Source organism: Prionailurus viverrinus, chromosome C2 (assembly GCF_022837055.1).
Source record: "Prionailurus viverrinus isolate Anna chromosome C2, UM_Priviv_1.0, whole genome shotgun sequence".
NCBI lineage: Eukaryota > Metazoa > Chordata > Mammalia > Carnivora > Felidae > Prionailurus > Prionailurus viverrinus.
The window spans coordinates 85,928,197-85,940,814 of record NC_062569.1 but is presented as its reverse complement, the minus strand read 5'-3'; the positions used below and the strand labels follow the sequence as shown (position 1 = coordinate 85,940,814).

Genomic DNA, 12,618 nt, shown 5'->3' with positions numbered 1-12,618 from the left:
GCCTTCTGGTGGCAAGGTTCACAGAGGGAGAACTGAGTAGGTAGCTCAGGTGGGGTTTGAAGAACCATGACACCAAGGTGAGGCCATCATCATGACCATTGAAATTATTGAGGGTGCCCCTAAGGATGGAGCAAGTGGAAGAGGGTTTGGGTGGTGGGCATGGCGACGAGCGAGGGGGCAAGGAGGATTCAGGCTGTGATGGATAGGGGACAACTGCTCTGGAAGTGGGGGGTGGGGTGGGGAGGCAGTGTGCATTGCTCCCAGGAGGCCTGGGAGGAGGCGGCATGATTGGTTTCTGCTTGGGGAGGGTGGGGGCTGAGATACTTAGTACTGTTTGAGGTGTCATTCTGTCCAGATCAGTGAATGAGAAGCAGAGAATGGGCAGTTGATGTCAGCAAAAGGGTTTGGAGGGCGGCATCTAGGGAGAGAAGGCCTGGAGACCCACTGGATTGGTTAGGGATGGGGGGGGGAGGGGGAGCAAGTTTGGGGACAGTCAGACTAGGTCACAGGGCTGGGGACGGGAGGTTGGAATGGGCACAGAGAGCCCACAGGCCCAACTGGAGGTCTGCATGGCTCCTCGGGGATTCCCACAGCAGATGGATGGCCCACAGCCTGAGTCGGTACGGGCTGCTCAGGCCATCAGTGTGGGGCACAGGTAGCTGGGCTACTCCAAGGTTCTACATCTCTCCTGGCTCCTCCTCTTCCATCCCCAAAATGTTGCAACTCCCCAGAATTCTGTCATGCTTGCTTCACACTCTGCGCTTGTGACCTGTATCCAGCCCCAGGTCCAGTGGCATCTGTTCAAGACTGAATGGGTCATTCCCCTTTTATCCTCTTAGCCTTGCCCTGGCTGTTAGTGTCCATCACGCATGACATAGCCCAGGCATGAAGCCCCTCCAAGCTCCATCTGCCTGCTTGAACCCTCCAGTGCCCCTTCCTCCACTGTCTGTCCCTTGTCCCTCCCCAACCTCCCCCCCTCCCCCCCACCCATGCAGCCATCCAGGGCCTAAACCAGTTCAGGCACATCGTGCTCTGGAGCTATTTGTCAGAGAGAGTGACCATGAATTCCCCAGCCCACCCACCTGTGTTCACAGCTCTGGGGCAGCAGGTGTGGGAAGAAGCCCACGTGGCTGGGATGTCGAGGCAGGCTGGGCCTGGGCAGTGGTGGGTGGGCCCTTGCGTGCTCCTTGGCTGTATGAGAGGAGAGACTGGCCCTTCAGAGAAGGGCATCCCACCCTCCTGTGGGCATGGGGGAGTGGGCAGCCTGGGACTCTGGCTCTACCCTGCCATGGGAGGCCTCCGGCTGACCAGCAGCCCTTTCAGAGGTCTCCAGGGGGAAGGAGGACTGTGGGCATTTGGAGGGCCACCTTGTGGCAGGTTAGAGGCCTTCCTGGCAGGGATGTCTGCCCTCCATGATTCCACTGCTGCGTCCTGCAGTGAAGACTGGTCATAACTGGTGCAGCTTTGGGAATGAGACAGTGTTAGTCACCTTTATTCTAGACTTCATGAAGCAGGAAGCCATATCACAACAGAAGCCTCCAGATGGTTTCTGGCTGGCGAGGTGGACGAGGGTTGATCTCTAAGGATCATCACACCATGAGAGGAGCCTGGGCAGGGTGGGGTGTCTGCCCTTGTGTGGCAGTCAGGGCCACTTCTCAGGGGCATGGTGCTGGGCATGGTTTGTGCACACATTTGCTCCTAGAGTCCCATTTATAGCCCTGTGGGTCTCACCCCCCACCATCTCCATGCCCTTGCTGAGCAAACCAAAGCCCTGAGAGGCCCAGGGGCCTGCATAGCTTGCCCTTACCCCGGCCTCCTGATTCCAGATGCAGACCCCTTCATCTCACTTCATTTCATGACTGCAGTATTAGTGTATTCACATCAGGGTCTCAGCTCCTTGACAGACCACTGGTTTCTTCCTTGCAAGAATGATCTACTGGCCATTGTATCAGGGTCCGTTAGGTGCTCCGTTAATGATCGCTGATTGATTATTCTCTCAACTCAGCGTGTTGTCTGGTGTTCCTGCACGGCTCCCTAAGAACTAGGAGACATTGTGGACTTTCGGGCATCTCTCTGCTGGCCAACTGGTGTTACATAAGCTCTTACCCACCCCCCACCACCATACCCACACCCACATTTCTGAATCGCTCTGCTTTTCCCTACAACCTGTGTGTTCAGCTGCAGACATCTACCTCCTTCCTACCTCTCTCACCCTTCTGGACAGACGTGACCCAGCCTGTCATGATGGCCTGTCTCAGCTCACTGGGAGTAGCGGGAGTCAGGGAATTTGCTGAGGGCTTCTCTAGACTGCACAGGCGCCCTCCTCGTCCGGACAGTGAGAACACAGCCGAAGATAAGATATACTGTTTTCCTTCATCTTCACTGTTGGGGAGTGTATGCCCCCTTCCCCAGTTTATATGCCAAAGTCCTAATTCCCAGTGCCTCAGACTGCGACCTTGTTTGGAAATAGGGTCGTCACAGATGTAATTAAGATGAGGTTACACTGGAGTGGGTAGGCCCCTAACCCAGTATGACTAGTATCTTAAAAAGGGAGATTTGGACACAGACACACAAACAGCAAGAATGCTATGTCAAGATGAAGGCAGATATTGGGGCGATGCTTCTAAAGGATGCCAGAGATTGCCAACACATCACCAGAAGCCTGGGGAGAGGCGTGGAACAGGGTCTTGCTCAACTCTCAGAGGGAACCAGCCCTATTGACATGTGGATCTCGGATTTCCAGCTTCCAGAACTGGAGAGGATCGGCTGATGTTGTTGAGGCCACCTGGTCTGTGGCACTTCGTTAGGGCAGCCCTAGCAGACCGCAGCAGAGAGCTCAGCCATCTTGTAGTTAAGACTGATGAGCCCGTCGTTCAGGTCATAAGAGTCTGCCCTCTAGAAAATTTAGCTCATGTTATAGCTACCCCAGTGCACTGTTGTGACCTCCTCCCCCAGCGAAAGGCTCCAGAATGGCATCCGGAACACACAGATAGTGGGGAGGTATTCTTAACAGATAGGAACCCCTGTCGCCCTCCCCTTGTCCCCCAGACCATCCTCTGCTCATCTCACTCCCAGGAACCCTCATTCTCTCAGAGTGGGGCAGACGCTGCAGAAATGCGAGGAATTTGCAGAGGAGGCCGCGTTCATGCCTCTGGTGCAGGGAGAGGTGAGCCGAAGGCCCCAGTGCCACTGCCTTCTGGAGGAGGGCCCCCAGCAAACCCCTGCCGTGTGACTCTCCTGCCGGGCAGTCTGCTTCCGACACTCCTGGCTCTGCCCAGGTGCCGCCTGCCTCAACCCCTGCCCTGTCTTCCTCTCTCGGTTCTGGGCATATTGTGGTTGGAAACCCAGTTGCTGGCCTACAAACAGGGCTGGTCTTTGAAAGCAAACATATGTTTCTTGTGAGGTCCTGCAAACAAGGGCGAACACATGCCTTCCAGCCTGCTGCCCCAAACAAGGCCCGTCAGTCATTTAGGTGCCCAGCTCCCCTTCCAGGTACAGGCGTGCTGAGCTTGGAAGAGGTAGTCCCTGCCAGGTGGGAAAGCATGAACTCTGCGCTTCTTGAAAGGCTGGCACTAAGTGGCACCGCCCCACCTGCCCCAGGGCTCATTTAGGGCTGGGAAGGAGCGGTTGCCTTTTCTGAGCAGAGGCATTTGTGGAAAAGGAAAATGATTAGCCTGGGATCGTGGGGTTGCCTTTTCAGCGGTGTGACTATGGACAGCGTCATTTCTGAGTTTCAGCATCCTCCTTTGTAAAAAAGGAACACGAGCTAAGAGTCTTTATGTGTCTTCAGGTTCGGGTAGGCTGGTGGTTCCCGGAGGGGTCCCTCTCGTATCGGTCCTACCGCTAAAAGTCCATGTGACTTTGGGAACATTCTGTACAGCAAAGCTAGAGACCTAACTTGCTAACAAGGGATCCTGATAAGGGTCAGCTGTACTCCTGGCAGTAAGGAATGCCCCAGGAAAATGGCCATTTAAAGCTTCATGGTGGGGGTGCCTGAGTGGCTCAGTCGGTTAAGCATCCGACTCTTGATTTTGACTCAGGTCACGATCTCTCACTTTATGAGTTTGAGCCCCACACTAGGTTCTGCATTGTTCTGCCTGCTTGGGATTCTCTGTCTCTCTTTCCCTCTCTCTCTCTCTCTCTCTCTCTCTCTCTCTCTCTCTCTCTCAAGAGTCTGTGCCCATCTCCCAGAACTTCAGCCCAAGGTAGGACTGAGAGACATTGTCCTTGCTCTGAAATCATCCCCACATCACCCAGAATTGTCACCTCACAGGACCTGGGGTGGATGGAACCCTGGGCTATCACTGAACATTGCTTTTCACTCCTGGCCTTTCCTCTCAGAGGACTGGAAAACAGGGCCCCTTCCAAGTCAAACAAAAGCTAATTGGTCCTGGTACACAAGCATGGGCATAAAGGGAGTAGTGTTTCCTGATTCCAGCCTTCACTGATTAGACAGCATCCAGACAGTATGCTTCCTCCGGGAAGGGGCCCAGCCTTGCTTGCTCATTAGTGACTTTGCCCTTGACTCTGATGAACACTCAAGGGGTGAGCCACAGTGAGGAGAGGTGCCATAGACATTGTTGTCCTCACAAATCTCAGAAAATGGAGCCTTCCTTACCTGAGAACCTAGAGCTTGAACTCAACCTGAGTCAGCAGGGTCTTCTAGAACCTTCCTAGGGAGCTCTATGCAGACTGTCCAGGCTCGTTGTGTGTTCCCATCCTTGCTTCTCCCGTCTTGAAAGTGAAAGTGGAAAGCTCTGACCCTTAGCTAAGAAAGACCAGCCCAGGAGAAAATCATGGAGAGATAGGCAGGGCAAGAGAGTCTGTGATTTGGGATGGTAGGAGGAGAAAGGGTTATTTGTGACAATGAATGTGTTTCTTTTGCAGGGAATGTGAACTTTAGGTTCTCCAGCCAGGCTCTCTTATTGAGATACTTGCTGGAGTGACTTTGTCAGTGATCAACAGGGAAGGACTTGAGAGAGGAAATGACTTTGTTTTCAAAATGATTTCAAATACTTCTTTCCATCAATATGGGTTTTCTTCATGAAAACTAGTTTACTCATTTTTAATAATGTTTTTTATGATTGTTAGTTAGGACATACTCACTAGAAAAAATTTAGGAAATTCATTGCCCATAACTGGAAGAATGTGCTTGAAGGTTCTTAATTGTCATTTCCCCAACAAGTCTTGTTGGTTTCTAGAAAGACTCAGTATTTACAACGGGCCATCTGCACAGGGATTTGTTTTGCAGTTTGAAGCCGTCCCTGAAGGGAAAGAAATCTTATCCCCTCTAATGTGGGTCTCCAGGTGACAGTGGAGGATGGGAACAAGCCTCCATAGAGGCCCAAGTCCAGATGACGAGTCAGGGCAACATGGCTGGACTATGGGCTTAGAACTTAATCTGAGAAACTTCTGGAAGCTCCAGGACTTGGAACCAGATACCTACATTCATACAGAGGTTTCCTGCAGCCTCAGCACATACCACTGGCAGTGGCCTGTGAATATATGCAGCCAGCCCCAGGCCCTGTGAGGAAGGCGAGGGTCTGAGGCACTCTCTGACCCCCCTCAGAGAGGCTCTCGGGGCTGACCTCCGGTCAGTGAAGCACCAGCAACCTCTGCATCACCTGTTGGCCTGGTCCCCAGAGCCTGTGGCCTTGGGTATGTCAGCCAAATTCAGAAATGAGATTGAGCTCCAAATGCTGCTCCTGGAAACTCGAGCCTGTGGAATCTGAGGCAAAAGTGAAAGGGGCCTTAGGGATCAGAGGCCTCATATTCGAGTCGGGCCTGCCCCTGACGCCCTGAGAACCTCTCTCCCCTCGCTGTTGGAATGCAGGCAGTAATGTCCCTGTGTCCCTAGGAGCCGAGGTGGGGAGTGTAAGAGGGCTCTGCCGTCCTCATGGTGCTGTGGCAGGTGAGGAATTGGCAATCCCACCCCGTTAGGCCGTTTCACACGGGGCCAGAGCCCCTCACGTAAGCTTCGTTTGGTAGAAGCTTAGCTGGCTTGCTCCTGGACCTGAAGTTAACCATTTGGAAGAAATATGGTAAAATGGACAAAGTTGCTAGACTGCATTCCACTGCCCCCACGATCCCATCACTGTAGGCTTTTGTGGCTAGAAGGGCTGCAGCATCTCCGTTTGCTCTAGAAGCTTATTTTTGCCAAGGTTGTTATCATCAAGCAGGCGCCAGACCTCTGTTCCACTCATAGTCCAATTATGGCAAAATTCAAACAATAGACCTGTTATTCCACTTGTAAGAATGTCCAAGGGGAGCGCTTTCCCCTCACCAGGATCAAACTCTCGGTGCCCTTTGTGATATGCGAGACCTCAAGGAAGGGCTCTCCATTCCCAGACATGCAGAAATGTGTGGGAACTGGAAAATGGATCGCTGCAGCCACCGTGGGCCAGGACCCTGGTTTTCTTTCCACTGCACCGTCTGCTTCACCACACAGATCCTGCCCTGTGAGTGGTCGGGGGAGTGACCTCTGGCAGGCCCGGAGGTGGTATTTCCAGGCTGGGGGCAGACTTGGTTTGCCCTGACGCGTTCCCCATCCTGAGGACTCTGAGGGGAAGGAGTGGGGCTAGTAAGAATAGGGGGGATGTAGTCTGATGTGGAATGCTCCCCTGCCCCTTGCCCATGACACAGGGCCTGCCATCTGTCTTCCTTCCTGCCAGCCGTGGGCTCCACTGCTGACTGTGCATCTGGGGACATGGAGCCTGGGCCCTCTCCGCCTCCCCCTTCCGCCCACCCCTGCAGCGCACACGGGAACTTTCACAGGCACTTCAGGGAGTTGGAGAACAGAGGGGCCAGCACTCTAACCCTGTCACCCACAAGGAGGTGTCTGGATCTGTCTTCCCTTCTCCAAATGGAAGCATTTGGATGGAGGACCTAGAAGGGTCCCTCTGGCTCTAACACCCCATGAACCGTAGGCCTAGATCAGATTTCTAAACCCGCCTTGAGAAAAATGGACACCGAGGTGATGTTCTCTCTAAAATAGCCATAATTCTACCTGGCCATTCTGTAGCCACTTTTCATCCTAAGCCATGCACTTGTGCCCAGAGCTGTTTCAAGCCTCCAACCCCTGTCCACCCTTTCAGAAGTGCTAGGCTTGGGGCCTCAATAAATGGGGCTTGTTCTAAAGCAGAAAATGATTTCGTTTCAGCCTGCAGTTAGCTTCCTACCTCTTCACCAGATTCAGAAGCACTCCTCCCCACTTCTCTCCTCTCCTTTTCAAGATCACAGTCAAAGACAAGGGGTTAGAAGGTTCTACCTGGGGCGCCTGGGTGGCTCAGCTGGTTAAGGGTCTGGCTCTTGATTTTGGCTCAGGTCACAATCTCTCAGTTTTGGGAGTTTGAGCCCCACATTAGACTCCATGCTGACAGTGCAGAGCCTGCTTGGCATCCCCCTTTCTCTCTCTGTCTCTGTCTGTGTCTCTCTCTCTCTGCTCTTCCCCTCATGGAGAGAGACACTCATGTTGTCTCTGTCTCTCTCTCAAAATAAATAAATTAAAAAAAAAGGAAAGGAAGGAAGGGAAGAAAGGAAGGAAAGAAAGAAAGAAAGAAAGAAAGAAAGAAAGAAAGAAAGGGAAAGCAAGCAAGCTAGCTCTATCTGGGTCATTTCTGTCTTAAGAAGTGGACTTCAGAGACAGATGCCTGGGTTTATTTAGTCCCTGGTTCTGCAGCGGCTTACTAGCTGTGTGACTTTGGGCAAGCTATAGAGCTCTCTGTGCATCAGTTTCCTCAGCTGTGAAGTACCATACCATTCCACAGAGCACCTATGGTGGGGAGTAAATAAGCTGATTTCATGCAGTGCCTGCTGCTTGCTAAGTCCTATACAAACGCTCGTGATGACGTCATCCTGGAGTAGCAGAGGCTGATGGGAAGACCACGAGGCTTGCAGTAAGGAGAGTGCACCGCACGATGCTGATTCTGAACCTCAGACTTGCCCAGTTTTCGTAGCTGTGAAACTGGAGTGAAAATGGCCTCTCCCTCCAGGCTGGTTGTGAAGCCCCAGGAAAATAGGGCCAGCAGACTGTTTCACCCACCCAAACCGGGTTAAATCTGCTCTCTTTCCCCTTCCCAGGCACACGTTCTGGCAGTTCCGCCATGAGAACCCCAAGACCCGGGTTGGGAGCCCGCCCCCCGAGGGGCTCCCCGGCTTCAACAGTGGAGTGATGCTGCTGAACCTGGAGGCCATGCGCCAGTCCCCCCTCTACGGCCGCCTGCTGGAACCCTCGCAGGTGCAGCAGCTGGCTGACAAGTACCACTTCCGCGGCCACCTCGGGGACCAGGACTTCTTCACCATGATCGGCATGGAGCACCCCGAGCTCTTCCACGTGCTGGACTGCACCTGGAACCGGCAGCTTTGCACCTGGTGGAGGGACCACGGCTACAGTGACGTCTTTGAAGCCTACTTCCGGTGTGAGGGCCACATCAAGATCTACCATGGGAACTGCAACACCCCTATCCCGGAGGCCTAGGTACATTCTCGTCCGCCATGCCCTCGGATCTCTGGATCTCCTGGAAGCAAAGGGGCGCCTCTGTTACAGGCCCCAGGGTGGCATCTGACTCTCCGTGGGGATGTCCTTTGTGATGACAGCTGCAGCTGTCCCACCCCACAGGTTGTTGTCCTGAGGCCACCCGGTGAGGCCTGGCCTACACATTGCTGGTGCTTGGGCCTTTTCTCTCCAGGGTACCAGGCATCGTGGAGGGCAAACACATAGACATCTTCCGTTGGGCTAGGAAGCGGGCATTTAAAGAGAAGAAAGGAAAGAAAATGGCGCTCTGTGCCCTTAGCCCCCAAAGAATGGAAATGCCTGGCCTTTTTTAGACCAAATATAAATTTATTTTACATTAACAAGCTTCCATTTTGCAGGAAAGAACAAAACAGTATTGCCAGGGAGCTCTGAACGAGTGAGCCAGGGTTTTAACAGCCAGCCCAGAGTTTAAGCATCCAAATCAACATCAGCCTTCCACATGTGCACCCTGGGAGGCTGTGTGCTTGTTTCCGTGATGCCCACATTACCTCGTATAGGTTTAAAGGTCACCACCTCTGCGGGGAGAGAGCCTTTATGGCCAGCAGTGGCCCCCATGAGAAAACTGGGCTCATTATTTCAGCCTCCACAGCTTTTCTCTCCCAGCTACATCACAGAACCTCATTATCCCTTATTCATCCAAGCCGGCTTCAGGTGACCAGACTATGCTCAGAAATCAGATCCGCCATCAAAGAACAGAGCTTGGCCACCCCCAAGGACACGCAGTAGAGTTGTCTGGACGGGAAAGACTCATTCCAAAGAGGAGCCCAGCAGTGTATGTGCATAAACGTGTGGCCCAGAAGGGGTGCCGTTCATAGGCTGATAAGCATTCAGTCTCTGTTTAAAAAAAATCATCCTGTGACTTTCTTATTGTATCATATCAGATCCTGTACCTTAGAAAAAATGAGGCTCTTCTCTGAATGAGTTCCCTTGTAAGATGCAGACATGAAGCCCCTGGTGGTCCATTTTGTCTACTCTAGCAGAGGTCCTCGGGATGGGGGAACTGCTGTTAGATTTTCATCTCCTTTTATTTCAATTTCATTTACTTTTTTATTTCTTTTCACCATGAGTGAGAACAGCTAATAAATCATTTGAGAACACAATGATTATGCTGTTTGTTCTCTGATCACAGCTTACTGCTACCTGAAGGTTCCGAATCAAGAGTGTAATCAGTGTCATTCAGAGCCACCCGTCCCCCCCCCCCCCCGCCCAAGTTCACATGATTAAGCTAAGCGTGCTCACTGTGGACTGCAGACCACGGACCACGGGGGAGCGTGTCTGAGGCGGGAGCAGGGAGGGTAACAGTGCTGTGTCACTCGAGAACCATTACATTCTGGGTATAGGCGGGCCCGTCTGCTCCCGGGAGCAAAGGCAGTCCCTTCCCTTCTCACCTTTCCTAGCCCAGACTGCCCGGTTACATCATCCCCTGACGAAGTGGAGCGTGTCCCTCTCCTGACTCTGCTCTGACAGAACTGGTTTGTTCTCTTAGGTACTCGACTTCCTATTTATAGCTACTAGGTATTGAATGCCTGCTGTGTGCATCGTATTGGGGGATTTATGTATGCTCTTGATAATACTCATGAAAACCTCATGAAGGCAATTCAAATTCTAAAATTTATTGTAAGAAAATAGCAAGAGATGTGGACAGAGAGTCATTATTTATCACACTGAGTTTTTTTAATAGAGAACAACCGGGAGCAACCTCCAGTGTTGACTAGGGGAGTGGATAAATAATGTATGCTATATCCAAGGAATAAAATAATGTGGGCATTAAAATCATATCTTTAAAGAATATCTAATGCCTTGGGAAATGCTTACAATGTACTGTTAAGAATGCAAAATATAAGATTATATGTACAGTGTGATCCTCATTTTAATTGTAAGATTACATATATGTGTGTATGTGTACATGTAAAAAGAGAACCTGTTCTGCTATATTTAATTAAAACCCATATGTTTCAAACACCACATAAAAAAAAATTATTTCAATGGGAAAAAGATAAAATGCTAAAGAATTTTAGACTCAGAATAACAAAGGTATTTTTCCTACGTCAATTTCAATAATTCACATGTTTCTGTAGCCATGAGAGTCTTCTGTTATTGCAAAGAAAAAGTAAACTGGTTGATCCAAATGGGCAAAGGCCAAGCCAAATCTCCTCCTTTACTTTTGAGCTCACCTACTCGGGAGCTCCCCCTTCCTCTGTCACCAGTGGCCTTGGTCAACAGCAAAATAACACCCAGCGAGAAGTCCAGCCAGCCCAGCAGAGCCAACGGGCGTTCCTGTGCTGTACGATGAGCCACTTTTGAACAGATCTTGGAGGGCCGGCTCATCACTGGAATCCTGTTATCATCACTGCAGTACAGACATAACCAATTGTGCTGTGGTTAATTTGTGTGATGAAAACTTTCACTGCAGAGCATATGTATGCCTATAGGAAGGAGTAAAACAGAAGACTGAAAAGAACATTTCTGGGAACTAGGAAGGATTAAGGTGCTTTCTATCTTCATCTTTATTTCTGTATTTCTGAATGTTAATTACTTTTGTAATAAACAATAAATGCTATTAAATTGTAGCCGCTGCCACAGGTAATTACAGGTAAGTGTCGCCCTGGCTGTTCTACTCCTGGTTGGCCCTGGTTACCGTAGACCGTAAGAAAACATAATCTCGGCTAAGTAGGCTCTGGGCTTTCAACTTTCCCTATGGATGCCCTAGTTCTCTAAATAAAAGTGACCTAATAATAGCATCTCCAGCTTCTGCTTTCATTTCTGATTCTATTATCTTTTGGCCTTTGGAAAGCTCGTGGGCTAGTGGAAGAGATTTATTCTTACATGTGTGTCAAAGCCTCGCTACAGCATCCCCTTCAATAGCATCTCATCAACCCAAAGAGCAGCGTGCTGGGTCAGTGGGCCCCCAGCCAGAGTGCACCAGGAGTTTGCGGGCTAAGGGAGCAAGTTAGCTGTGCCGCAGCCCCTGCTTTGACTAAAGGCCAAACCCTTGCTCATACTAAGACTTCCTGGCTCGTGTCCACATGCAGGGCCCAGAGGTTTGGCTGAAGGTGGAGTTTGGCAGGGCAAGCAGAAATTTCCAAGCAGGCAGGGTGATATGGTAGAGAGAGCGTCACACCTAAGGCAGAGGCCTGGCTTTAAATCCATGTTGTGTTCTCACCACCTGGGCAGTCTGGGACATCCAAGTTCACCTCTTTCCCCACTTTGAGACACTGGTAACAAGAGCTCCCTCAAAGTAGTGTTGTAGGAGGAAGGTTGATGGTAAGGTCTTGGCAAGCAGATAAATAATACGTAGATGCAAGGGGATTCTTACCACTTAAAATATCCTTTTAAAAAACAAATGACAGCTGTTTGGGGCACGTTAAATGTGTTGGTGGCACCTCCCTCAGCCCAGTGGATGACCGGACTCTTGTTTGTAGGCGGTCTGATATTTTTGTTGGCCATACCACTCTGGAGAGGCCCGTGATCAGGAAGTCAGGGGTCCTTGGCTAAACCCTTCCCAACTGGGCTACAAGGGGCTACGGGATTGGACTAGATCTCCAAGCAGCCTCCCTGCCCCCAGCACACATTTGTATGCATCCGTCTCTGTTCACACGTGCATGTGGCAGGGAGTCGAAATCAAACACAAGACCTCCAGATCTCATCATTTGCCAACTTGGAATTTACGACCATTCAAAGGGAGACTCACTCGCAAGGTATAGTTAGTGCAACTTACCCCGGAGTCTGAACAGGCAAAGTGAGGGATGCAGACAAACTATGGGAGGTATTTAAATCCAGAGAAACTCATTGCCATCCACAAGCCCCATGCCTCTGCCTACAGCCCCCTGGTAGCAATGACAGCTGAAGCCTTGTCTTAGCTTTTGTCTTATTTGTCTCCCAAAGAGCCTCCCAGACAGAGCCACTTTGTAGATGGTCCCATTCCCCCACAGGCCTCACCCTGGGCAGTACTGAGTCTGGAGCCCCCAGCCGGGAGGCCTGGTGGAGCTGCCACTCCCTGAGGTACTTGCAAAGGCCAAAAAACCTTCTGGAGTGAAGACTTCTTTAACTGGGGCTGGCTGTGCTCCCAGAGTGTCTCCAGGTGT

At 51.2% G+C, this 12,618-nt stretch overlaps 1 protein-coding gene across 1 annotated transcript in view; it reads left to right on the top strand.

The window, feature by feature from the left end:
• Positions 1-10,498, top strand: part of XXYLT1 (xyloside xylosyltransferase 1) — a 169,925-nt gene extending 159,427 nt beyond the window's left edge. Inside the window, exon 4 of the mRNA XM_047875903.1 lies at positions 8,080-10,498. Within this exon, the coding sequence (XP_047731859.1) occupies positions 8,080-8,476 (397 nt within the window). The 3' untranslated portion in view covers positions 8,477-10,498. The remainder of the gene's footprint in view (positions 1-8,079) is intronic.
• Positions 10,499-12,618: the final 2,120 nt, after the last annotated feature.